The 27,741-nt window shown below is 43.6% G+C and overlaps 1 protein-coding gene across 1 annotated transcript in view; it reads left to right on the forward strand.

Annotated features, from left to right (window-relative positions):
• Nucleotides 1-27,741, forward strand: part of LOC116589225 — a 169,517-nt gene that overhangs the window by 108,574 nt on the left and 33,202 nt on the right. Inside the window, 2 exon segments of the mRNA XM_032341224.1 lie at nucleotides 1,667-1,776; nucleotides 1,779-1,866. Coding sequence (XP_032197115.1) covers nucleotides 1,667-1,776; nucleotides 1,779-1,866 — 198 coding nt within the window.

The raw sequence follows: 27,741 nt of genomic DNA on the forward strand, positions 1-27,741 counted from the left end.
ATATTTGAAATAATCAAAAAACACTTAGGTCATAGACAGTGTTTACTGTCTTTAAACAATAGTTTACTTTTGTTGTTGTTTTTTAAATAGGAGATGTGGTGTTGGCACATGTATTGAGCACACAGATTGAGTGTCAGACACTGGAATCCTACTGCTTAGATCCAAGTCCTGGCCCCACGATATCCTAAGGATGTGATTTTGGGTGACTATCTCACTTTCCCTGTGCCTTGGGTTCTCCTGTAACGCGGGTTTGGTGATAACAGTAGCTACTGCATATAGTTTTGTGAGGATATTTATGGACTTTAAATAGGACCAGGCACATGATAAATATTAAATAAATGTTGGCCATTATGACTAAATAAGTTCATAATAATTGTTGGACATTTTTTTTTAAAATAAAGTGGTTTTCCTTCTAGTTTTAGCGGGTTCCTGCATGCGGAGGAGGCAGTGAGATAGGAGAACAGTACTGTGTTTTTGTGTGTAATATGATGGCTGCGACATCTTCAGCGGGAAGATAGGACTTGATTGTTACAGGTGTTGTTGATACATATGCAGAAACCCTATCATTGTCCTTGCCATTAATGACACGCGTCAGAACTCTCAGCGACTGCAGTTGTAGAGAAGTGACTCCTGGCTTTGTGTTCCTTACCAGGGGCTGAAAACAACCCAAGAGAATGTTTGGTTTACTTTCCTAGTTTCAGAAACCTTCTTTGGCTCTTTGACATGAAGCTCCCCATGTTTAGGGTCTTAAGAAACCTTAAAAACATATATGTAGGGCGCCTGGGTGGCTCAGTTGGTTAAGCAACTGCCTTCGGCTCAGGTCACGGTCCTGGAGTCCCGGGGATCGAGTCCCACATCAGGCTCTCAGCTCCACGGGGAGTCTGCTTCTCCCTCTGACCTTCTCGCCTCTCATGCTCTCTCTCACTGTCTCTCTCTCAAATAAGTAAATAAAATCTTTAAAAAAATATATGTAAATATTATTGTCATTGTCGTTGTCATGGAGGGGTAGGCACTAAAAATATAAGACTACGTACCTGTGGGTGACTCCACTTTTATTTTATTTTTTCGTCAGGCATTAGTGACTAAAATGAAATTGTTAGGTAGCCATAATTTATTTTCATAGTGGAATTGGAATTCCACAGAACTCTACTGGATGTCATTATTGACCATAAAATTGAGCTTGATATTTTAGGATGACTTTTGCTTGTTAGACGTCTCTCTTTGAACTATTTTGAGAAGTATATTTGCTGTATAAGCCCAACTTCATCTCTGAAGTATTTCCAGGTTCTTTGGTTTAGGATTTTTCCTGAGAGTTGGCTATTAAAATCAGAAGCTGTGATGTGTTTGAGAAGTTCCAAAGTCTTTCCATCCCATGGCTGGTACTCGTCCTGATGAGTCTTGGGCTAGCAGCGGGGAGCTGCTTGTATTCTGCCCAGAGCAATGGGCACTGGAGCATTTTGGTGAGGAGGAGTATAGCGTCTACCGCTGTAGGGCACAAATGAGTCGTGTGTGTTTATGTGTGTGTGCGCGCGCATGCGTGCGCGCACACTCTCCTGATAAGCTTACGTTTTCTTTTGCAGATAAATCCGTGTCTTTTTTTCCCTTTCTTTTCCCAGGTGGTCCATATTAGTGAACATAGTGTTTTGTTTTGTTTTTCTCTTTGTAGGATCTGCATTTGCTGCTCCAATAGTGTCCAACTTGATGTCATCCGCGGATTTAGCAAATGGGCCATCTTTTCCATCATCCGGTCAACCCGGGATCACCACCGAACATCCTGCTCCCCGGCCCTGATTGACAGATTGCTGTTCTTGCTTGTCCCTTCCACCAAATGTCCTCAAACCCGGCAGGAAAGGAAAAAAGCTAACGGTAAGAATTCTTTTCCACTCTTCTTTGAAGCGCTGTCAAAGTGAGACTTCTCTCACAAGTGCATGGTATGAGAACAGTTCACAAGTGTTGGTTTTGGTCATTAAAATTTTTGTGATCGTTTTTGGATTTCTTTCCTGGTGGTCGATCAGGAGGAAGACGACGAAAGAGCACGTGACCTAGCTTTGTCAAATGTGCAAACCTTTTGAACATTCTGAGCATCGGAATTCTGAGCCCAGCATTCTGTTGGCTTCTGGGTGTCAGCCCTGGCATGACCCACCAGTGCCTTGAGCTCAGGGGAGCTAGAGACACACTCATTCTGTCTGTTCTACTACACCCTTTTCCTTTCTGTCTGGTGTTCGGAGATGGGTGTTGTCCCTCAACTGCTGCCCCATGCTCTACCAGTCACTCATTCCCCTGTGCGAGAAACTTGCTCGGTCCTCTAAATATTTACCAAGCTGCCACCATCCCCTCATGATTCTGTGTGCCCGTGATCATCTTCAAGTGTGACACTTTCAGTCCCCCTCTTTCTGGGTTGTATAGGTCACTGTGGACATCACAGCTTGCCTCCACCTTCCTCCTAAAATGGACCTCACTGAGTTTGATGTCTTGACTGAAGAGCCTGTGCCCAGCTTCTTAGCATTCCATGTTGCATTTCCATACATGTCCCGTATCTGGGTCCACTGAAGTCTTTGATTGATAGTTCTAGTCCCAAGTCATCTTGATTGTGACAGCATGCATGTAAATGTTTTCCATCCTTCTGGGCACTTAAAATTACATGTCTATCCTAGGCCAGAAGGTTGGGTCCTCAGTGATTATCTCCGAGTTGCTGTATCTCTTCTTGTCTCTTTACTATTTAGATCCAGTTCCTTCCCTTGTGTGTCAGTGTTTAGTGGTTATGATTTGCAATGTTTCCATCCATTTTGTATTGACTCACTTGGGGCTTTTACCCAGGTCCTATTCCCTAATTTTTGGCCAGCTACTTAGTATCGTTATCTAGCCTTCCTATGTGGCTCCAGCTTTGACCTCAACTTCTTGATTGTTGAGGTGCCTTCCATCTGAGTCATTTGTACCAAGACCTGTAATTGTGATTCCCAAAAGTACTTGGGGAGTAACTCCTTGCTCTCTGTGTCTTGTTTCTTATGGTCACTGTAGCAAATTTCTGCAAACTTAGTGGCTTCATACAGTAGAAATTTAGGTATTCACAGGGTCACACTTCCAACAGGGGCCAATGGGAGAATCTGTTCCTTATCTTTTCTAGCTTCTGGTGGCTGCTGACATTCTTTGGCCTGTGGTACCTTCACGCCAGGATCTACCTCCCTGACCACACTGTCTTCTCCTTCTGCCTTCCTCTCGTGAGCATCCTTGTCAGTGCATTTAGGGTTCGGTTGGCTAATCCAGAATAGTCTCCCCATCTCAAGGTGTTTCACTGCATCTGCAGAGTCTTTGCCGCAGAAGGGAACATGTATAGTTTCCAGGAATTAGGATCTGTTATGTTCGGAGGCCATTATTCAGACTATTATCTTGTCTTTTATCCACCGAATGTCGGCTGGCTCCTTCTCCTGGAAACCAGGCTCCCGAGCATCTCTGAGTCATGGTTGAGCCTACCTGGCCCTTTGGCTTCTCTGCTTCCTTATCCACCTCACTTGTTCCTGGGCCATTGGCCTCAGTCACGGATATCAAGTGACAGAAAATATCAGGTCCCCTTTCAGAAATATCACCCGCTGTTGCTCCCTCTCCATCTCCCGCAGAGGCCTTGCCACTCGGGGCCTCCTGGATGGTCTCCGCAATGCTTCGGTGAACTAGGGCGTATCTGGACATCCGGGGAGGCAGGAGCTGCTGTTAGCCAACCCAGCACGCACTCTTCCCTTCCTCTGTACTTGGTGACGGTTGTTCATGTTGTACAGTTCGTGATGTGTGACACACAACACGTGCTTGGCCTAATGATACAGATCCAATGTCGAATGTTCCATAATTTGGAGTCTCTTAGGGTCTTTTCCCAATTGTTTTATGAGTCCTGAAGTGATCGTTTTCTTCAGGTGAGCTTCTGCTGCTCGTCCTTCTGGCTTCTGGGGCCACTGATGTTCTCTGGCTTCTGCTTGCTCCGCTGGGTGTCCACCCCCATGATCGCTTTGCCTTTGTTCTGCCCATTTTGGCTTTTGTTCCCAGTACCAATTGATTAAAAATACTCTAATTTCTGTGTTCTGCACTTAATATTTATTCATTGTCGGGGGGTCATAACGCGTACTCCTCTGTGGAACCAGTTTGCCTTAATATGAGACTTGACCGGGCCGGAAACCGTAGTCAAGGCCCCGTCGTCTTGTAGAACTGCACCTTGAGGTGGGAATTCGGAATTCTGTCTGTCAGGGTCAGTTCTTTCAACTTTCTGGCGATCTGTCCGAACAACACCTTGTTTTGTTTTTCTCTTCTTTTCCCTGGGTATTTTGTTTGTCGGAGTAGATCCGAATTGGAGGTATCCTCCCCATGTTTTCCCTGGAAGCTGGAGACAGAATTGCGCGTCGCCTGCCTGGTTTTAAATGTTATGCCCAGGGAGGCGTCAGCCTCACAGAATTGCCTGCGTCTGTTTCCTATTCCTCGAGGCTTGAACGTCTTAGGACTTTTTTGTAAAGGGCTGCTGGTATTTTATTACATTGCATGTCTTATATTTATGAGAAACTCAAAGGGCTTTGAGGATTTTCTTTTTTGGTATCTAATCTTCTAACCACTCTCTGAGGTAGGCAGCGTGAAGTGTTATCTCCATTTTGCAGATGTTACAACAGAGGTGTAGGACAGCTTGATGTAGGCCCCACAGCAAATCAAGGGCCAAGTGCAAAACAGCTCCCCGACTTTTAACCTCCATTTCTCTCATCTGGATGCCAGACGACTTACTTTTAATTTTTACCACCAATGCCCACTCGGGTTTGGCTCGAAATGTCGGCAGCCCTCCTCGAGGAGCGAGAAGTCCGATTTTAGTGGGAATTTTTCCAGCTTTTGTGTCCCTTCTCATTTGTTACGCACGTTCACACTGACACCCGTGTGTGTGCGCGCGTCAACAAAAAATTACATACTTTCTTTCAAAAGAACGTCTGTACAGAGTTGGGTTCGGCAAAGGGGTTGCGTGGTCTGGGAGCGAAAGAATGCTTTGTGGTCAGATAACTTCTTGATTGTCTTTCTTGTCCATGGGATATGCCTCATCGGCATCCACTACAGACCCGAAAACGTTCCAAAACACAACTCGTGACAATAGGAAACGTGACAAAGTAACAGTAGGTCCTAGCGGCAACGATTGTTTCCTACTTAGATAATTCTTCATGCAAACGACAAGATCCCCAAAGTGGGTTCAGACTATAATGTTCATATATGTTTCCTCCAATGTTAAGCCTTTCTTTTTTTCACTTAGAGTAAATACCTTTTTTTTTTTTTTTTTTTTTTTTTTGGACTTGGAAATGCTACTACAAATGGAAGTTCTTGATGGGATTTGCCGGAGTCTTTAAAGGGAATGTCTTGAGGGGCTCTGTGTATGCCGTGGAGGGTGTGTGGCAAGGCTCCCTTCTTCTGTGGGACTGAATTTGGAATAACCCCCATCTTTCACCAAGTGGCATTAATTATACCAGTGCTCCTAGAGCACTCAGGATTGCCAGGCGGGGAAATATCCACACAGTTTCTGGAATCTCCAAGGCACAGTGTCCGTTTCTGGCTGAGGACTGGTGGTGAGGCCAGCTGCCACCCGTGGCCTTAGGGATCAGCCTGGAGACCCCGGATTTTCTAAAGCCCCAGGACGGGGGACTGGAGCCCCTGGTGGTGGGGGGGGGCAGCTTTCCCCCCCCCCCACCCCCCCAACACCCCCCCCCCCCCACCCCGCCTCTCTCCCACCCACGGCATTGCTGAGCTCCACCCAGCCGCAGCGTTTCTGCCTTGGAACCATTTGCAGCGGCTGGGACGGAGGCCACCCAGGGCTTCTGTGAGCGGCGGTGGCGGCAGGTCTCCTATTGGCCAGAGCTTAGAAGGTTCTCACTTATCGGGGCTGAGCATGGGTGGCCGGGATCCCTTAGGATAATGCAGTTTCTCACTGTCTGGGGGGTGGGAGCTTATGGTGCGCCTTTCCAGCTTTGTTGTTTGCAGCTGGTTTGTCAGGCTTCCGGCTTCCGCAGACTCCCAGACACACACAGAAGAAGAGTCCCTCCCACCCTCTCTCATGCCCCATTTAATGGCTTTTTACAATGACTCAGAAGATAACAGATCTCCCGGGGCGAGGGGGTAACCGGCTGAAGTCAGAAGGAAGGAGGAATTGTTCACACAGGTCCTCCGAGTCTGAAAATCCTCATCTTCCTCTGGAGCTGCTAACTACTTCCTATTCTGTTCCTGTCTCCCCTCTTGTAAATGCTCCGGGCTGAGCCCTGGAGCCTGGCTGTGGCTGGCCTGTGATTTCAGGGGCCCTACCTCCCGTCGGGGGTACTTTTGCAGACGAGCGAGTTCGAGGATTGCATTCCTGTTGGCCCGACAGAAAACTGCCCTTCCTAACGAGCATTTTGCAAAGATGCCTCCTTGGCCTCTGTCTCTCCCTTGTGCTGAACTGTAATGAACATGAATGAAGAGCTTGATTCCTGGTGTGTGCACCTGGGCGCTTTGTGGAGTCTCTCTTAGCAACCCGCCATGGAGAGTGGCCCGGCAGTTGCTGAATTTCTAAAGCAGAAGATCAAGCCTTTTCACAATAGAAGCTTATAGTTTTAGAAACCGCATGGATAGGAGTGCTGTAATTTTGCAAGATTTGGCAGGCGTCCTTGAACCCAGTAGCCACGGTGACTGAGGCTGAAAAACGTAGAAAGTCAGCTTTCCTTCTTAATTACTTTTAAACCGTGTCGGCACATTCTCAGGGTCAGTTTCAAGATTTCATTGCAGTGATTTTTTTTCCCCCCCTTGCAGTGAAGTCATGGTCTTAGGCTGTTCTCCTGCATTAAAGAAGACTTTTCATTAATTGAGGAAGAAGTTGGGGGGGGGGCGGGTAGAGAGAGCACTGCTAACTTGGGAGCATGTGAAAACTTCTTGTAATTATCACCGTGGACGGGTTGTACACATAGAAAATTCTAATCGTATTAGAGCCCCTATTTTGTGTGGGCTCTTGCCCGAGTAGGTAAGTCCCTGAGCTGGTAACATGGGCACCTTTCTCAATGATTATTCAGAGGAATAACAACATACAAAAATAATCTCTTTACTCTATTTTATTATCATCAGTTCATGAAAATACCACCAAAGGGCTGGAAAACAAAATTTTCTCATGCTTTACAACCCAGGTCCCCAGGGACCCTGGGCCTCATTTATCCTGAGTAATTTTCAAAAGGGGCTCTGTCCTTTAGCTCCTTATCGGTATCCAAGCTCTTTCAAAGCACGCTGCAGCCTGATACAGACACTCTGCCAGTTCCCAGGGAATGGAAGGTTCTGGAATGGGGATCATTGTCTCCCTCTGGTAGATACGATGTACGTTTTAGGTGGTGGTGGTGGTGGTGTGTGTGTTGTGTGTGTATGTGTGGTGTGTTTGTGTTTGACATACACATGGAGAGGTCGAAGTACAAAATTCGTGAAACCTTTTGGTTTCCCTAAGGCTTGTCTCCAGTGCTTGTGCCTTGAATGCAGATTATAATAAATAGAGGCAGGCTCTGTCTGGAAATGCTGGACATCTCCGCCTGAGTTAGAGCTCTTGTTCCAGGCCTCGGGGGATAAAGACAGAGGGTTGCTCTCTAGCTTGCCCTGGAGTCCCTGAGCCTTTGCTGATGGACGTAGCTGCTTTTCTGTGTGTGTAGAATCTTGCCGCCAGCCTCCCACGGTGTGGGGAGAGGGTAGAGAGAAGTGGGAGGAGGGAGGTCTATCCGTCGGCTTCTACTAAATGCCAGGGCCGGGCGCTCTGTGTGCATTTCATGGACTCTACAACCCAGCCTGGAAAAGTAAGTATTCTGTAAGTGAGACAATGTCGAGCTTTAGAGCTCCAGACTTTAGCGCCATTCCACCAGGATTTAATGATAAATTTTCCGCTCTTAGAGGATGTGACTTCTCCATGCCTCAGTCTCCCTGTTGTAAAGTGAGTATAATACAGTGCCCGCCTCAGTTGCTCGTTGTTGAGATTAAATACGGTAATGTAAAGTGCTTAGAAGAATTCCTCCCGTAGAGCCCTAGGTGAAGGTTTCATAAATAAAGGGGTTAGAAATAGAGATTCATGTGCCCGGTTTGTAGAAGGAAGTAGCCGGGTTAGGGTCAGAAGTTGGGTCTGTTGGCTTGAAAGAAGTGATCTTTCCATCTCACCACTCACCATAGTTCCTTTTTCTTCGTCCTAGTTCTGTTTGAGTTGGTATTCTTCATTCCTCCTCACCCCGCCCGGTCAAGGATGGGTTTGTTCCCTGTATCATTCTGGTTTTCCCATGTGTTTGGTCTTGTATAGACATCCTGGGACCCATGAACTAGAGCTTAAACTTTGAAGGTAGTTCCTGGACGCAGATGTTAACAGCTCTTTTCTCCAAAAGACCCTGGGGTTGAACTGGCCATTTTAGTTGCATGGTCAAGCTGTTGGGATGGAGTCAACAATCCCGTGTTGTCTTATGTGTTGGTTCTTTTCCTCTCTCCACCATGGAACCATCCCATGACCAGATTCTGTGTCATAGACGTCCCATGGTACTCACCCCAAGCATCTGACTTACTGCTGAGCACATACACAGCAGCTCGGGGATATGTGAATTAAGGAAGAAGAGCACCACATCGAACAGCCTTTTCCTGTCTCTAAACATAAAATTCCATGGGACAGCATTTTTCCTTTCCATGGTGGTAGGTTCAAGAGTTTATCGTCCAAGTTTTGGGATCTTTGACATGTCCTTTGCTTCCACTGGCACGTCCTTCTGCAGTTTCCACTGTAAGCTTGTAACCCTTTCTCGCAGGTCTGCAAATATTGTGGAGTTGGCTTGAACCTGTGTATCTCCTGCCAGGTCTCCTTCTTTTACACTCTCTTAAGAAATGCTGCTAAAGATGTAGAACGTATTTACAAAGTCCTTAGGTGTGGCGATGAGGAACATAACATTTGGTCTCCAGAAATGAAAATATAGAAGGGATTTTGATTACTTTTGCCTCAGTCCCACCTAACGCACCTACCCGTGTGCAGTTTACTTTGGACAGGAGTTTTCAATAATGTTAACATTTATGTAAACTGCAGTGGGATTTTTTTTTTCTTTTGACTGAGGATACAGGGTCTTTAAGGCAAGACAACACTATTAATAGCATGTGGATGTGTGTGGTTTATTTTTGTTTTCAAAATGGAAATGTTTCTTTGGGGTTTTGGCATGCTCTTTGATATGTTGTAAGATGAGAAAGCATCATTTGGGAAACTCAGTACTCATACCATATTAGGAAATTTACAGTGCCTCGGATTTCACATTTAATGTTTTAATTGCCTGGTTTGGTAATAGAAACATTTCAAACTTCTCTCTTTCATTTAAAGTTACCACCACTTTCCCCCCTCTCTCCAGCGGTGGGCTGATGCCAGCTTCTGCTTCCTGCCACCAGCCCTAGCGTGGGCCAAAGAGTTGCCCTGAGAAAGTGGTTCATCACATGTCATGTGGAATGACTGTGCTGACTTCTGACCCGCCAGTTGTTTCCTGGGGTGCTTGTAAATATGCTGAAGGTACAACAAAACATGAGTTGTATTTGTGAAACTCAGAAGTTCTGTTTGAATCGAGGGTGCTACTCTGAACGTCATGGAAAGTACATAAGAAATCAAAGAGAATGCCGCCATCTTGGTCCGGGGGCAATATTTAAGATGTCCACCTGTGCATGGTAGGAGACAGAGATGGAGATGGCATGGCAGAGCAGGGAAAGAGCAGAAGTTGGGTAGTTCATGGAGTTCAGGCCTTCTGGAAAAATCAAGACCCGAAATAAAGTTGACATTTACTCTTCTTATAAATACCTTCTTATGGAAGAAACGGTGGTGAAGGGATTTCTACAAGTCATTTCCTGTGGACAATAAAATGTAGATGGAACAAGCCTATATATCTTCAGTGTCACACGTAGTCACAAGGTTGAGAAGGGAAATGTGCTCTTCTCTGGGGGAACTGGAGCTCCATTACTAGGCAGCTGAGAGTGGGGATTATGTTCACTTTCCATGGACCTCTCTCTAAATAGAATTCCAATTAAAATGTCTATTTCATGTTTCAATATCCAAATATAATTTTTAATTACAGAGTAATCCATGCTTAGTGTAGAAAATTTGGAAAATACAGGAAGACCTCCAGAAGAAAATAAAAATAACCTATAATTATATAAACCAGAGAGAATTTGGATTTTTTTTTAGTATTTATTTCTATGTGCTTATGTCTGTATGCATTTTTATGTAAGTAGGATCTCACTGTATATGCATTTTGAATTCTAATTTTTCTTCTATAATAATAAACATGGTATTTAATGGTCCTGTTGTAATTCTTGATAAGTTCATCCCAGAATTTCCCCATGACTTTTCCACTGGGCTAATTGTGGTCATGGTGGTTTATTATGTCAGGTTAAGTAATACCAGGAAGAACACGGGGAACCGAATGCTCAGCAAAATGTTGTCGATTGATCTCACTGGTGGTAATTTGTCTGTTTTGTCTCTATTTCCTTTTGCTTTTCCATTTTTTCTATCTTATTGTTCGTTTTCTTATTCAGGATTGAAGATCACTTGGTATCCTCATTGTGGAGCCCAATTTCCCTGCTTGCCGCCCTTTCTCTCAAGCACGACCCCATGTCCTCCTCACATCGTATCCTGTTCCACTACCACAGAATTTCAGAGTCTTCAGAAACGAATCAGCAAGCAGACATTTTCCCGTCATTTCTCATGGGACGTTTTTGTTCTCTTGCTAACCTCACTAGTGCTATTTTCTAATTCTCAATATGCTGCTTACGTCTTTCCTTCTTTGCCACAGCTCCACATTTTATAACCCAGACTTGGCTCTCCTCTTTGCGGGAGGTCCTCCCCATTTTTTAGAAAGGGGAAATGGCCTATATTTGTGAAGATTTTCGAGGTCAAGCACTGAACAGCGGAATGTGGGTTCTTGATGCCCTAGGAGATCGGGAGGGGAGAGATGGATGTGAGCTAGTTTACTCAAAAAAGGCTTCACAGAGGGGGCACCTGGCTGGCTCAGTCGGTAGAGCAGGTGACTCTTGATCTCGAGGTCCTGAGTTCGAGCCTCATGGTGGGCGTCCATCTTAAACAAAAGGCAACTTCATTGCTGTGGGTGACAATTAGCGTAGTTATGAAAGGATGGCAGGATATACATGTAGCACAGGGAAAGAGGGTATTTAATAATCGGAAAGGCAATAAACAAAGACCTACAAACTATTAGTGGTAGTGTTTGGTAGACATGAACATGGTATATAAGTGCAAGCTTGAGGGTCATAAGGATGTCTGCGCACAGTGGGTGAAAGAGGAACATAGTGATCTCTGCGAATTCAGCACGTGCTGTCTGAGGAGGCCCACCTTGAATTTCTGCAGCCCCTCGCTAGACCGACGGCACGGATCCCTCCAGATTCCTGACTCCCGCTCTCCTTTCTCTTGTCTTCATCTTCTCCTGGAAGTGCTGTTATCCACAGATGACACTTTCACCATGAATTTCCCAAACGTGCTCTCCTTTGATGCTTTAAATAGTCTCGGACAGGCATGGCCACACTGACGTCAATGTGTATGTCTGAGGTTCGCTGAAGTTAAGAAACTCTCCTGAGAACTCAAGGACTAACAGCAGATGTGGTCCTTGTTCCTTGTGATCAGTCCCGCCATGCCTGCCATTGAGGCCCTCTCTGTTGGCTCACGTGCTCGTTCACTGGTTCACTCAGTTTGGGCAGATCTCGACAGACCACCTCCTGCAGGCAGGCTGGGCCCCATGTTGAGACAAAGGTGAGCAAAGCTCACTTCCTGCTCCGCCTTCCAGTCAGATAGGGTTCTAGATGCAAAGCTGCCTTTATGATCTCCTTATGGATAGACCTCGAAGGACTTTAAGGCTGGTATTCTGGCATGGAGGTAACTTCGCGGAGGGGAAGGATGTCTTAGCTTAGATACTGGGGAGAGGGTGCAGTGTTCTTTGCAGGAATTCATGACCTAACAGGTCAAAGGTGAGAGAGGCCGGTGGTGTATATGGGAGCTCAAAAATTGTTGAATTTGCCTGGAAACTAGTGAGCCAATTAGGAAATGGCTGAAGATGAACGTCAAAAGGAAGGCAGATCACCTGTGGCGTTGGAATCCGTGGTTAGAGATTTGAGCTTCTCAGAGCACCAGAAAGGACCCATGAAAGGGTACAGAGCCTGAGGGACAGGTCCAGGTTGGCCACGTGAGAAGGTTCCTCTGAAGCGAGGGAAGGATGGTCTGCCAAAGAAGAGCCATTAGCAGGGGTAACAGGTGACCTTTTCTTCCGTCTCTGGAATAGTGTCTTGACGGAATCAGAAGCCTTCTTCTAGAGCAAAGCTACATCTTCTAGAGCAAAGCTACACATCACGGAGTGCGGAGCAGGGTAGTTTGCTGTCTTATACAATTCTGAGACAAATGCTCACACCTTGCTGTGGTTCCTTATAACATCTGTGAGTCCACTGTTAGGAAACTGGCTTCAAAAGCCATACTGTCCATGCATATCTGGCCTGTGGGCTATTACCTTTCTCCAGATGGATAACCAAGGGCAACTTTGATTTCTTTAAAATTGCATACTTTTTCCTTTGTCTTCAAGCCTTGGGTCTAAAAAAGCAAGCCTTTTTTTTTTTTTTTTTTAATTTTTAAAAAAATATTGTCCTTAAAGTTTAGAATCCTGGGAAAGTACCAGCATATAGCTAACATTAATAAAAAAGTTATAAAATGAAATGTAGCTCAGGAGCTTTTCATTATAGATGGGATTCACCAGGAAGAACACACTGCATGGTCAAGCTTCAAGGTCAAGCAGAGCAGCCTGGTGAAGACAGATGTGTCTCTGACAGACAGTGAAGTCAGGCTGGCCAGGGTAGCTGGACTTTTGTCTAAGAGAGCTGCTTTTCTTCTGTGTAAGGAAAACTCTTGCCTCTTGTAGTCCTTTCTACATTTTTCTCACAAGTAACTCCCTTTAGAGAATAATTCTTCAATTTGTCCTTCCCTATCTTTCCATAAAAGCGATGATAGATTATCCCAAAGGGCTGGTGGGAAGGAATCAAGATTGGAATGTGGAGGAAGGAGCTCCACCTATAATGGGACTGTAAGGACCCTAGTGTATAGGTCCTTTTAAGGCCCTTCTATAGGACCCCTGTAAGCTGGGGTCCTTACAGTCCCAGGAGAGCTCTGAACTTGCCTGTTCCCCTTCAGCATCCCTGAGGTGGCCTCATTGCTTCTCTTACCTGGGTAGAAAGAGTATGTGACTCTCCGGCCTGCCTTGCAGTCTCGTTGCCATGGAAACTTCCATTCCATACACCTGATTCACACATCACGCTTGGCTAAGTCCAGACAGAGGTCACAGACTGGCATTTGCCCTTTGTTTCCCCGTCTTGTGTTTTCTGGGCGCTTAAAAATGGATACAGAGAGTTGGGGGTGGGGAGGGTGTCATGTGTGAGAAAGCACTGTTGGGAGGGGTAGAAATTTGGGAGGTTCTGAAGTAATAACCCTTAAAGGAAGGAGCAGAGGAAATGGAGAAGTCTGTGTAGCTTGAAGCTTCTCGTGCAAGGAAAGGCGTTGATTCAAGGATATGTCTGAAGGTAATTTTCTGGATTTTCAGGTGAGATTGGGAATGAAGAGAACAGATTCAGGAAGCCGTTGCTCCTTAGTGGGTTTTCTGTCCCATTTTCAGCAAATTACCCAATACTCTGTGGCCCATGGATACACGTTAAGATTGGAAGCTGGGTAGAGGGCAGCCATCAGTTACAGGTGTGTGTTCACAATCACGTCCTCTGGTGACGATGCCTATACCATGGCTTGACTTTTATATAACGTACAGTATTTTAGAAAGCACCAATAATTTTGTGGAAAGTATCATTACAGATGATACACATGTGGAATCGGTTTCTGTTTCCCCTTATTTCTTCCCTCCTCTTACAGAACTCCTTTAATACATAACCTGGGGAAAAGGACCTTGCAGGAGAGATTAACCTTCCTTCCCAGACTGAATTCCTTAGCCGTAGATTGAGTTTTCTTTTGATTCCTGTTTATGAGGCCAAGTTTTTGAAATTAAGAAAGACGTTCACCTTGACCTGGTGCTCAGTCTTCCTAAGATGCGAGGTTTCAAACCTGCATGTGGCAGAATCAGGGTCACCCGTGCGATGGCAATGGACTTGGCTAGTCAGCGGCTGCTCAGCCTTAACCCTGCTAGCTCTTCTGCTTGCTTCGAATTTGCTAATTTTCCTCCTATGGAGGTGTCCTCAGTTTACAAAGCGTGCCCTCACAGCAGTCAGGAGGCCTCGTTTGGAATCCACCAGACCTGCGTGAAAAACCTCCTGTCCCTTGTATTCTTGGATGCATATATTTTTAAAGTTTTTACTTAAATTCCAGTTCGTGAACAGTGTCGTATTAGTTTCAGGTATAATTTAGCGATTCATGACTTCCGTACCTCATCTGATCATCATCTGGAGAAGCGCCCTCCTCCATCGCCACCACCTGTTTCCCCCTTCCCCCTCCCCCCTCCCCTCTGGGGACCATCAGTGTGTTCTCTAGAGCGGAAGAGTCTGTTTTGTTTTGTTTTGTTTTTGTTTTGTTTCTTCAATGCCACAAATGAGTGAAGTCATATGGTATTTGTCTTTCTCTGACTTATTTCATTGAACATCATACTCTCTAGCTCTGTCCATGTCACTGAGAATGCATTGGTTTTCATTTTTTAATGGTCTAGTAACTTTCCATTGTGTATATGTAGGTACATACAGACTCCTGACTTCTTTATCCATTTATCAGCCGATGGTCAGTTGGGCTGTTTCTATAAGTTGGCAGGTTTTGATAATGCTGCTGTAAACATTGGGGTGCACATATCCCCTTGAGTCAGTATATTTGTATTCTTTCAGTAAATACTTGGTGGTGCTGTTTTCCTAGTAGGGCAATTGCTGCGGTGGTAGGGGAGCTCTATTTGTAACTTCCTGAGGAAGCTCCGTACTGTTTTCCAGAGTGGCTACACCAGTTTCACTCCCACCAGTAGTCCAAGAGAGTTCACCTTTCTCTTGGACGTATTTTGTTAAACTCAGTTTCCTCATCTGGGAAATGGTGTTAATCATATTAAGCTGCCATTAAAAATATGGTAATTTAAAAAGTGTGTTGCCCCTTGTCTGCTGCGTAATGTCTTTTCTCGCCTTGCTAGATAATTTTTAGAAATAACATTATAGCATCTGGAAGCATCTTCTTTGCCATCAGTACTACTGAATTTGTTGTTGCTGACTTAGGCTTGGACAAGGATAGACGCTGCCTAAGAATATAAATGGTGGATTAGAAGAGATAGATAATTCTTTCCAAAAACAGAGTACGTGCACGTGCGGTCTCTCCTTCTCCTTCGTGTGTGTACCCTGAGTCTGGTTTTGGAATCTCGCTGCAGGTTTGAGCAACAAAATGAAAAGGGTGTACACTTAACAGAAGACAAAAGGTTGACATAGAGACCGTCTTCTTTAGAGAGGGGTGATGATGCATCTACATTTCCGGGCACTGATGGGGGGCGGGGGTGTGAGAATTTCCTTTTCCAGGATCCGGGAGCCATTCTAATCTTCCTTCCTGCCTCTGGAATCTCACCTCCTTGATTTGCCCTTCTTTTCCTGTCAGATTGCCTTTTTATTATTGTGGTACAACAGACACAACTTAAAATACATTATTGGAACCGCTTGTAAGTGCTTTCGTAGTGTGTGCGACCAGCAACGCGGCCCAGCTCCAGAACATTTGTCTTCTTCCCGAACTGAAACTTCCACCTCTTTTTTTTTTTTTTTTTCTTTGAAGATTTTATTTATTTATTTGACAGAGCAGGAGCGCACAAGCAGGGGGAGCAGCAGAGGGAGAGGGAGAAGCAGACTCCCCGCTGAGCAGAGAGCCTGATGGGGAGCTCGATCCTGGGACCCTGAGATCACCACCTGAGCCGAAGGCAGACAGACACTTAACTGACTGAGCCACCAGGCACCCCTGAAACTTCTCAACCTCTACCTTTTAAACAAGAACTTCCTGTTTTCCCCCGTACCGCCATAAGCCATGGACAGCATCCCTTGTTCTATTTTCTGTCTTTGTGAACTCCAGATGGATACTCTATAATAGTGGGGTCATGCAGTCATTGACCTGTTGTGCCTGGCTTATTTCACTCAGTAGTGTCTTCAAGGTCGACCCACCGTGGAGCAGGTCCTCGAATTTCATCCTTTTTAAGGCTGAGTAGCATTCCATTGTATGTGGGTGCCGCATTTTGCTTACCCGTTCATGTGTGGGCAGGCGTTGGCTTGTTTCCACCGTTCCGCTGTGGAGCGTATGGCTGCTTTTGGTGCGCAACGATTTCAGCACATTTTCTGCTTTTATTTTGGTCAGAGACGGTGACTCAGTGTTCTGTTGCTGCTGGATCCCCCTTGTGGATTCTTTGGTAGCCGTAGAATTCCTCATGCCATCCATTGTCTTCTGGTCTTACTGTAGTAACAACACACCATAAAATTAGTCATTTTGATCCTTTTTAAGTGTACAGTTTGGCAATGTGAAGTATTATTTATACTGTCGTGCCACAGATTTTACAACGTTGGCATTTTGTGAAACTGAAACTCTGTGCCCATTGAACAACGACTTCCTTCCCCCTCCCCTGAGCCTGGCCATTGCCTTTCTACTTTTTGTTTTTATGGGTTTCACTACTTTGGAGACCTCGTACACATGGAATCATACAGTCTTTGTGCTTTTGAGATTGTCTTATGTCATGGCCATAATGTCCTCCAGCTATACTTTCCTTTTTTAAGGCCAAGTAATGTTCCACTGTATGTATCTACCCGTTTTGTTTATCCGTTCATCCATGGCTGGACCTTCGGGCTGTAATGAACTTGAACAAGGGTGCGCGTGTATAACTCAGAAATCCTGTTTTCAGTCCTCCCTCCTCCCTTTGGATGTATATTGAGACGTGGGGCAGCTGGGTTGTACGGTCGTGCTATTTTTAACTTTTGGGGAACCTGCATGCTGTTTTCCATACCGGTTGTAGCATTTCACATTCCCAACAACCGTGCCCAAGAGAGTTCCAGTTCGATCGCATCCTCAATAACTACTGTTTTATTTCTTAGAGGGGTCATCCTGATATGTGTGAGGTGATGTTGTGGTTTTGATTTGCAGTGAATCTTCTTAAAAAGTTTGAAAGAAGGTAGTAAACGCCCATAGTTGGATTGAGAGAGTAGGGAGGTTGGCACAAGGAGCAGCTTCCCAGACTAGCTCCTTCATCTCCCCGGGACAGTTCCTTGTAGTGTGTCTGCCTGGTCGCCTGCACGGCTCCGTCTCGCCCGAAGGACTGGAGGTTGAGCTGGGTCTCCGTGGTGTGGCCTGGCCGACAGACAGTCTGTCGCCCGCTCATCCTTTCTGAGTCCTGGGTGATTAGTAAGCATTTTCTCAGCAGCAAATGACTCAGAATGAAATGTAGCTCCAGCTAGAAGCTATTTCAGAAACCAGCGATGCCTCACTGCCTTTTAACCATTCCTACTGGCTATTTCTCTGTTGGTTTTAAAATATTACTGCTGGGGGTGCCCGGCTGGCTTGGTTGGTGGAACATGCAACTCTTGATCTTGAGGTCATGAGTTGGAGCCCCACATTGGGTGGAGAGATTACTTAGAAGTGAAAATCCTTAAAAGAAATAGAAAAAAATAAATAAAAAGATTACTGCTAATCTTGTCAATATCCATGCACTCAATCATTCATTCAACAGTATTAATGGACTAAAGAACCATTTCTGTTCATACAGAATAGAAACATAATGTAAGCCATGTGGGTGATTTTAAGATTTCTAGTAGCCATGTGAAAAAAAATGAAGCAAAACAGGGAAAATTAATTTAACAGTATATATCATTCAACATGATAGATCCAGAATGTTATTTTCATATATAATGAATATAAAAACATATGCGACTGTTGACTTTTTCATTCTGCCTTTTGTTATGTGCTGTGCATTCAAACTACAGCACTTCTGAGTTTGGTTTGGCCTCCTGTCAGGTGCTCAAGAGCCCCACACCTAAGAGTCACTTTATTAGGTGGTGGACCCATCCTCTTAGAAGGTGGTCCAGACTTGGTCAAGGACATGTAGTCCCACAGAGGTCAGCCCTGAGCTCTACCTAGTAGGCAAGAGGCCTCCCTAAAGAAGAAACACGGGGTTTGTGTGCTCGGGGAGGGCGACAGACGTGCCTGGAGGGTCCCGTGAGCCCAGAGGAGGGGCGCCTGGCAGCAGGTGTGATGGTTCTTTCACCTCTAGACCTTGTCCCTTTGAACTCGTCCCCTGGGGTTGGGCACTGAGGTTTGCATACGTCCCGGTCCACCAGACATTCACTTTTTGCCACCTGTGTTGAGAGGGGCTGGCAAGTTTACATTTAATTACAGGCTCTGCTCTCGCCCCTGGTCTGGGAGCCGGGATTTCAGCTCCTGGCTCAGTGCTCCCTGCCTGCCTTTGGCTCTCATGGGCAGAAATCACTCACGGAACATCTGGGGGACTGTCCGTCCGCCAGGTGCACCTCCTCAATCCTCAGGCGGCAGCACCTGGGCGAGGTGAAGGGCATGGATTTTTCATTTTCCTTAGTTTCCTGGGATTGAGGGCTATGTTCGAGTCCCTTGGACTGGTCAGTAGACCAGACCAGAAGCTCACTGTCATTCTTCCGTGGGACATGGTCAGGCACTGTGAGCTATGAGCAGCCTGTGGGCTCTTGGATTGAATCCTGGGTCTACAACCAATGAGCCCTGTGCGAGTTACTCAACCTTTCTTACTCTGATCTATTTTCCATAAAATCAGAATTACAGATTTATGTTTGTGGAGCTTATCTATGCAAATACGGTCTGTGTAAAGTAGCCCGTAGAGCCTGACAAATACGGAATTATGGGGAGATATTAATTGCCATTAATTCTTCTGAAAATGCTGAGTTTAATTGACAATATACAATTGCCCTTGTTTATTTTTGCCGGTAACTAAGCAATACATTGTTTGGATTACAGTTGTTTGGCCTCTTTGTGAAAAATTCTTTAATTATGTATACTTTTTCTTCGCAGTATTTCAGGTGTGTGCGCGTGCGTGTGTGTGTGTGTGTGTACGCGTGCATGCACGTGTTTGGGAGGTTACTAATTACCTCTTGCAGATGGAGTTGCCCAATACGATTTTTCCCATAGCAACTGAAAAAATGAAAAATGAAAGCAAAAAAACCACTGGGGTTGCATAATTGCTGTGCCTGGCTTAGGAGACTAGAGATCATGAAGTTTTTTGTGGCTTCTGGCTTTCTTCTGGCTGAAGGTGTTCGGTGAAGATACAGAGGTCCTACTGACTAACTGAACAGGATGCTGTCACTTGCTTTGAAGTGAGTAAATTGGTCAGAAGTGCAAGTGGGAGGGGGAGTTGAGGTTTAATGAAGGGTCATTATTAATGTTTCCATGGTTTTAGCAGTTTAAAAGCTGGGACTCGAGGTGAAGTTGTTGGTTGTGGGGTAAACAGCCCACAGACGTTCAGACGTGTTTGAAGTTCACTCTCTCGGTCTTCATTATAACCCGAGAACTGGAATCCAGGTCTTCTGAATAACACGGCCAGGGGTCACTTAATACCTTGAACAGTGAATGCTAATTATCCCATCTTCACAGTGGTTCAGGATGTAAAAAGCTACAGCATTCTTTCCAAACCCCAATTATCTGAAGAAAGTTTTACTTGGGAAGTGAAAAGAACATTATTTTGGATTACTAACCCTTCCTTCAAAAAAGATAGATGTTAATTTCCTGTGGCCTAGGTAGAAGGAAAAACACGAGCTTTGAGTGACCAAGTGTTGTCTTTTCCCAGCATCTATAAATTTTATATTTGTATTTTGTATCCCTTTCATAAAGATTGACGTATCAGAGTTCATTTATTTGACTGGAACACAGGATTGACTTTTCCACTGGAGATTTGGCTCTCTGGGTCCTGCAACAAAAACAGATAAAACTATTAGCTTCCATTCCTAACCCCCAAATGTTAAGCTCATATCTTGTTTTATTTCTTAAAATTATTTTTACTTCCAAAGACCCATGAGGTCATGTATAGGCCCAACTCTGTATTACCAATAATAATTCGGGGGTAGAAAGTGCATGGAGAATTGAAATTTTTAAATTCTCCTAAAAACCCAGCTTTCAAAAATTTCTTGTGCTCAGCTCTTTACATGTAAGCGTAGGGCAGGAGAGAGAGAGGAGATATAGGACCCTTGATGTCTGGAACACTGCCTTAGAAACCACCTTCTTCCAGTTACCTACTCAGCACTGGGCAATTTGTGTCATTTCTTGGTGTTCTCCTTTCCCCGTTTGCCAAATGGAGGTAGTCACAGTATTCGGTGGTATTTGTTTTTGTGTTTTGGTGGTGGTTCTATTAGATGAGATATATGTGTGACCGTTTGTAATCCGTTGCGCATTCTCTGGACCTGTCTTACCTGATGGGGAAAGAGGAGGCATACACAACCAGTAGCCTGAGTAAATATTTTATATCCTTCACCCTAAATTATCAGGAGTACACTGTGAACTAACAATCTCCATTGTCTGACCACCATCAGTTGTAACTGACCAGTCCTGAGAGCTGCTGTTAAGACAAAAATGGAAGACACAAGATCCATATCTTTTTTCTTCTTGCTTACCCTTCCCCATCCATCCATCCATCCATCCATCCGTCCATCCATCCTTCCTTCCTTCCATCCATCCATCCATCCATCCGTCCATCCATCCATCCATCCATCCATCCCCACACACCCATCCATGATATCCATCCATCCAAGACATCCATGGGGCCATTTACCCAGGTCTGGCTTAATGACTTTTTCCTTTATCCTTTATACTGTACATCCTGTATCACTAGTTTCAATGTTCTAAGCTGTGGGAGCTGGGAAATTCTTTCCAGTACTAGCCCCCTTTTTGATGATAGTCTAGGTAAGAAAATTCGGAAGTGTGGAACAGTGGTGATTTGCTTAAACCTGAACACTCAGAGCTTTTGCGATATCTCTGCTCCAAGTTTTTCTTCTATCTTAGTTCTCCCTGGAACTTAGGTAAGGAAAATATACCTGTACCTTTCATCATCCTTGCCCTGTCCTAATCTAGCAGGAATGGCTCTTCAGATAATGTTCCTTAAAATTTTCCCCCCTTGATGATGCCTTCTCTTCATTGATGATGGGGATGGACAATTTGATGCTCTCTCAACTGATTTTGGTTGAAACCAGTATAGGAGAGCTAGCTGCCTCTTCAGTGTGGTGCTGGTGGCATGTCCGTAGCATCACCCGTAGGCTCCACACTCCCCTCAGCATTCCTAGGCCTTGTGCTTGGTCTACTCCTGAGCTCATATTCTGTGATCCCATGACCCTTGGTGAATTCTGAGCACAAGTTATTAACATCCAGCTGGGAGAAAGGAGTGAATGGGTGGTCTGATTAAATATATTAGACATGGTATAAAAATTCATTCCAGTTATACCAAATGGTCAGGCGTCAAGAGTGGAGGTGTAGTCTTGGTTTTGCCACTAACTAGAATTGTAAAGGTGGTAGAATAACTTGATTTTTATGGACCTTGTATCCAAATATGAAGTTATGTCACATTTTAACTTATGAGCTAAGATTTTAGAGTGAATTACCATTAACACTTCACTCAGCATTGTAGTTCTGTTTTTCAGTCCAGTACTTTTGGTTGTAGTTTTGTTGTCTTATTAAAGACAATTACAATTGTTACATTTTACATTACAATGTTTACATTTTACATTACCTAAAGAATATGACATGGTATTCAAGATTGGTCATGTCCCTTTGTGTGCTTAATGCTCAAAGCACACTGGAAGTAGGTTTCTACGACTCTGACTAGTCTGCCTCACCCAGTGGAGAAGACTTTTCTCATAAAACCAAGCAAAGAAACTTATGTAAAAATGACCCAGTGTCATAGATTTTAGTGGGTCATTGGAGAGGAGTCTGATATAAAGTAAACAAACAAAGAAACAAAAAAACCTGAGTTCAAGAGTAGACATTACTTTTAGAATCCCTCCTTTTGGAAACTTTAAAAATGGAATGAGCAGATTAGTTTATTCAGGTATTCTCTGAAGACCAGAGAATTTTAACTGGCCTTCTAAAGACCCGAGTTTCAACCTTAGCCAGTGTTCAGATGCTTCTCTTTAACATAATCCTCTGTTGACAGTTTATGGATTATTTTCAGATGAAATGCAGAAAAAATACACCTAAGTGTGTATGAAAGCCAACAAAACTGTAGTTGGAAGGTAGTGCTCATTCAGAAAGCTTTATATGAAAGATTTTTTCTCAGAATGCTGTACGAACCATGAGCCAGCCTCTCCTTGTTCTTGTTTCAAAATCAATGTATTTTTGAACTTCGACTTGGCACCTGTGAACCATTCATGGAGCCATTTAGGTATGAGCTTTGCATTGGTGTTGAGTCAAGTGAATAAACGTTGTTTATAACTTTGTATTCCTTGCCAACATCGACACTATCTCTTAAGTAAATCATTTTTATATTAGTCTATATATAACATCATGTGGGAGCTTTTCCTCTTTGCTCTTTGTGTGATCTCGATTGCTAATGTAGACATTCATATCTCCTGACATTGTTTTTCTAGTTTCTCTTTACATTCTAAATTGGCATGAATCAAAATTATTTATTTTATACTTGTCAAGGGATAACACTTTTTGTTCTATAATAACCAGGGCTCACAGTGAGTTTTAAAGCTGTTTCAATTGTCTATCTATGTGTACAAATATACTCTTTAAATAGATCCTATATTGATGAATTAAGAAGTGGGTGTTTTTTTTTTTTTTTTAACTTATTTATGTATTACCCAAACTCTCCACCTGAGAGTTTGCTTCTGTAGATCTCACGGAGCTTGGCTGTCCTTGAATACATTTTGTGTTAACTAAATCTAAGAGGATGAGGAATGCTCTACATTTTTTCCTAGAAGATTAAAATTATAAATATCAGCATGACTATATTTTGTTCTTCTTTGGTCCTCTTTCTGTCTTTCAAAATCACCTTTACTTTCCAGGGCAGCTTTAGGTTCAAAGAAAGAGTTACAGAGATTTCTGATGTACTCCATGCCCCACACATGTATTGCCTCCCCCATTACTAACATCCCCCACCTGAGGGGTACATTTGTTACAGTTGATGAACCTAAGGGATGCATTGTTATCACCCAAAGTCCATCGTTCTTTTCAGCGTTCATTATTGGTGATGTACATTTTATGGATTTAGACAATTGTGTGATCCTGTGCATGCATCATTTACTATCATGTGGAATATTTTTGCTGCCTTGGAAATTCCCTGTGTTCCACCTGCTCTTCATTCCTCACCCGCCCCAACACAGGCAGCCATTAGCCTTTTAAATGTCTCCATCATTTTGCCTTTTCCAAAATGCCGTAATGTTGGAATCCTACGGTATTTAGCCTTTCCCTTAGTAATATGCATTTCTGTTTCCTCCATGTCTTTTTGTGGCTTCTTAGCTCATTTCTGTTTAGCACTGAGTAATAGTCCCTTGTCTGGATGTACCACAGTTACTTTATCCATTCATCTACTGAGGATATCTTCCAGGTTTTGACAATTATGAATGGAGCTGCTTTAAACATCTGTGGTTAGACTTTTTTGTGCACATATTTTTCAACCCCTTTGGGTATAAATACCATGGAGCATGATTGCTGTGTGGTAAGAGAATGTATAGTTTTATAAGAAACTTCCAATTCTTTTCCAATTTTTTACGCCATTTTGCATTCCTACCATCCATGCGAACACTCGGTTTTGTCAGTGTTCCAGATTTGGGCCCTTCTAATAGGTATGCAGTGATATGTCATTTTAACTTGCATTTCCCTGATGACATGTGATGAACATCCTTTTGCATGCCTTTTTATTGTTTGTATATATTTTCTTGATGAGGTTTCTGTTATTTGTTATTTGGGTTGTTTCTGTCCTTATTGAGTTTAAAGGCTCTTTGTATATGTTGGATATACAGAGTCCCTTCTCAGGTATTTCTTTTGCAAATATTTCCTCCCAGTCTGTGACTTCTCATTCTCTTGATAATATCTTTCACAGTCAAAATTTTTAATTTAAAAATTTTAGCAATTACTCTTTTCACAGAATGTGTCTTTAGTGTTGTATCGTAGGTCATTATCAAACCAAGTTCATCTAGATTCCTCCCATGTTATTTTCTCAGAGTTGTATAAATTTGTATTTTACATTTAGATCTGAGATCCATTTTGAGATCATTTTTATGAAAGGTAGGTTCACTTTTTTGCATGCGGATGTTCATTTGTTCAGCACACTTTGTTGAAAAGCGTGCCCTTGCTCCATTGTATTATCTTTCCTCTTTGTCTGAGGTTAGTTGACTGTATTTATATGGGTCTATTTCTGGGCTCTCTGTTCTCTTCTTTTGATCTGTTTTTCTATTCTTTCATTAGTGCCACACTGTCTTGATTTCTGTAGCTTTATAGTCAGTCTTGAAGTTGGGTAGCTTTAGTCCTCCAACTATGGTGCTCTGCTTCAGTGTGGTTGGTATTTTGAGTTCTTTCTTTTTTTTTTTTTTAAGATTTTATTTATTTATTTGACAGAGATCACAAGTAGGCAGAGAGGCAGGGAGCGAGAGCGAGAGAGAGAGAGAGAGGGAGGCTCCCTGCTGAGCAGAGAGCCTGATGTGGGGCTCGATCCCAGAACCCTGGGATCATGACCTGAGCTGAAGGCAGAGTCTTTAACCCACTGAGCCACCCAGGAGCCCCTGAGTTATTTCTTTCTATGCTTTTAGTGGAGTTCATAAAAGTGGACCTTGGGGGGCACCTGGGTGGCTCAGTGGGTTAAGCCGCTACCTTCAGCTCAGGTCATGGTCTCAGGGTCCTGGGATCGAGCCCCACATCAGGCTCTTTGCTCAGCAGGGAGCTTGCTTCGCCCTCTCTCTCTGCCTGCTTCTCTGCCTACCTGTGATCTTTCTCTGTCAAATAAATAAATAAAATCTTAAAAAAAAAAAAAAGTAGACCTTGGATTTTCACAATATAGTAACTTTTTTTTTTTAATGGAGTGTCTGGATATAGGAGTTAATCATGATAAATATAGTGTATTCTAGAAATTTTGGCATTTTGAAAAGAGTGACTTGTTGACCATCCTTTCATGAAACAGTGAATCCACAACTGTTACAGACATCAGCATCTGACCAGAAAGCACTGTTACAGGAAGAAAGGTTTCAGTTCTTAAATTTCATCTATCTATGAAAGATACTGTTTCCCTTCCTCTTCAGCCTGCTATTTTCCTAATAGAGTTTCAGTGGCTCCTTATACATTTATGGTAAAGCAGACACTTAATGACCACTGCCAGTTGGATTCAGTTTGGCTTTCCAGTAGTGGAACTCTGCTTTGTGAATGGTTAGGCACAGAGGAGGCACAGTTTTGGAAGAGGGGGTAGTGGTTCTGGATTTAGATCATGTGGCTCAAATCCCCATGCTGCATTCATTAGCTATATGTCCTTTGTCAAATAATGTCACCCCTCTGAATCTTAGTCTGCTGAAGGCTAAAAATGTGTGTGTGTGTATCTGTTTTCATCTGTGATACCATGTAAGTAAGTGCCATGCAGGATCAGAAATTTAGTTATTCCTTCAGCTCCTTATTGTGGCTGATTTGACTTTGTACTCTACGAACATGGGGAATCCAGAATTTAAGAAATACTTCCTCTCCTTGTTACCTGTTTAGGTAGTGAATTATTCTTTTCCTGTCATTTAAGATCAAAATATTTAAGTCACAAACCAGCAGTAATTTAATGGTAGATTTGGGGGGCACAAACAAGCTGTTTAAAAACAAATAAATAGGGGCACCTGGGTGGCTCAGTGGGTTAAGCCTCTGCCTTCGGCTCAGGTCATGATCCCGGGGTCCTGGGATCGAGCCCCGCAACGGGCTCTCTGCGCTGCAGGGAGCCTGCTTCCTCCTCTCTCTCTGCCTGCCTCTCTGCCTACTTGTGATCTCTGTCAGATAAATAAAGAAAAAATCTTTAAAAAAAAAAAACAAACTAATAAATAAAAAGGACTGTCCAGGTATCGATTTGAAGTTTACATCTGATCTTTAATTTGTTGTGTTACTCAGTTACGAAGAGGAGAGAGAACATGAAATCTTATTATTTTCATGACAATTTTTTTGTCTTCTCTAATCCCAGAAATATCCAGAGGATATACAGTTCAGTATTCTCAGATACTGCTCACCATCTGTTTTCGAAGTGAAAAGTGAGCATCACGTGATACTTTGATTATCCTCCACTATTCCAAACTTAGGGGAAAGAGGTCGCTATCACGTACAACTAGCTGGATACTAACACTGCATATTCCATAACCTACTTTCTTGGTATAGGTTTCTGGTAACCATTCACCCTTTCTTGGCCCCCTCACATACTTATTACAAGAGATATTCTTGGCTCAACGAAATAGGGAACTCATTCATTAGGAATGTTTGGGTTTTTCAGAATCAGAAAGTAGTTTTGATTGCCTTAGGTTCTTTTTTTTTTTTTTTTCTTTTTTAATTCTTCCATCAGACATGATCTTGTGTGGAAGAGAGGGAAAGTAATGAGAGAATTTTGGAAAATGGTGTGAATCACAGCAAGTCACAGATTTAGATGCAAATTGGGAGCAATAAAGATACAAAGATTATGTGGGTCATCTATAATTAGATACTTTTATGTATATATTGTATATATGTGATGTTTTCTCAAAAGCATTAGCTCTGGTGACCTGTGGCAGATCTCATTGGACAGAAAAGGAAATATGCTTGGGAAGGCAAGTAACCTGGCCCAAAACATTGCTAGTAAGCATCAAAAAAATTTAAAAAAAATTTTTTCTCCAGTCTATGGTACGTGGCTCAAAATGATGTCTTTTGTGCAATCATATGGGTTGGCGTAAAATCAGTACTACAATTATGTATCCTTTTAAAACCTTCCTTGATGTCATGCCCTGTAGGAACGTATTTCAGGATCAGATTTTCATGCTGCTATCAGTGCCACACGCTCAAAATGGCGGTGGCTTTGCCACAGAGACCTGCTCAGAAGGAGCATGTTCCCCTCTTCTCGAATGTTCTACCAAAGATGAGACCATTCCATGATGAGCATATAGCCGTGACTATTACTAAGTATTTAATGTGTGCCCCCTCTTTGTCTCTTTTGTTTATATGTGTTGACGTTTTTGCTCTGCGCGGTGCTCCTGGGGTAGGTACCATTATTTTTCCATTTGCATGTGAAGTAACTATGGTACAACATGATTCATAAATGGCCAAGCGCTCAAAGCTAGTGTGGGTTCCAACCCGAGTCCACTGGCTCCATGGCCATTCTACAGTGCTGCCGCCTCTTCTGAGGAGGGAGCAACGGTGGCTCCATGAGGAGCTCCACTTGGCCTCAGTTGACTGAGGAAATAGTTTTGTGTATGTCTTACCAAGCCATCGTATTTTCTCATTAATTATAAGTGGTTGCAAAACGTAGCTCAAGGCAGAGTTAGAGGGTGGAAGAGGTTTAAGTCACTTGGAATGGTTAGCAAAGCTCTCTGGGCACACTTCCTGGAAATCAAAGTTTTAGCTGCACATGAGGACCCCGGATGTTTGGAAAGAGGGGGTAGATTTTGTGTCTTTGCACATAGGTGTCCCCACATCCCTTTGGTCCGCAGCCTGAACCACTCTGGGATGGAAAAATAAATCTCAGGAAAGATCAAAGAGTAGAACTAAAGGAAATACCACATAGGTTTCAAAGGACTAGAGTTTCATAGCCATAA

Source organism: Mustela erminea, chromosome 4 (assembly GCF_009829155.1).
Source record: "Mustela erminea isolate mMusErm1 chromosome 4, mMusErm1.Pri, whole genome shotgun sequence".
Taxonomy (NCBI): Eukaryota; Metazoa; Chordata; class Mammalia; order Carnivora; family Mustelidae; genus Mustela; species Mustela erminea.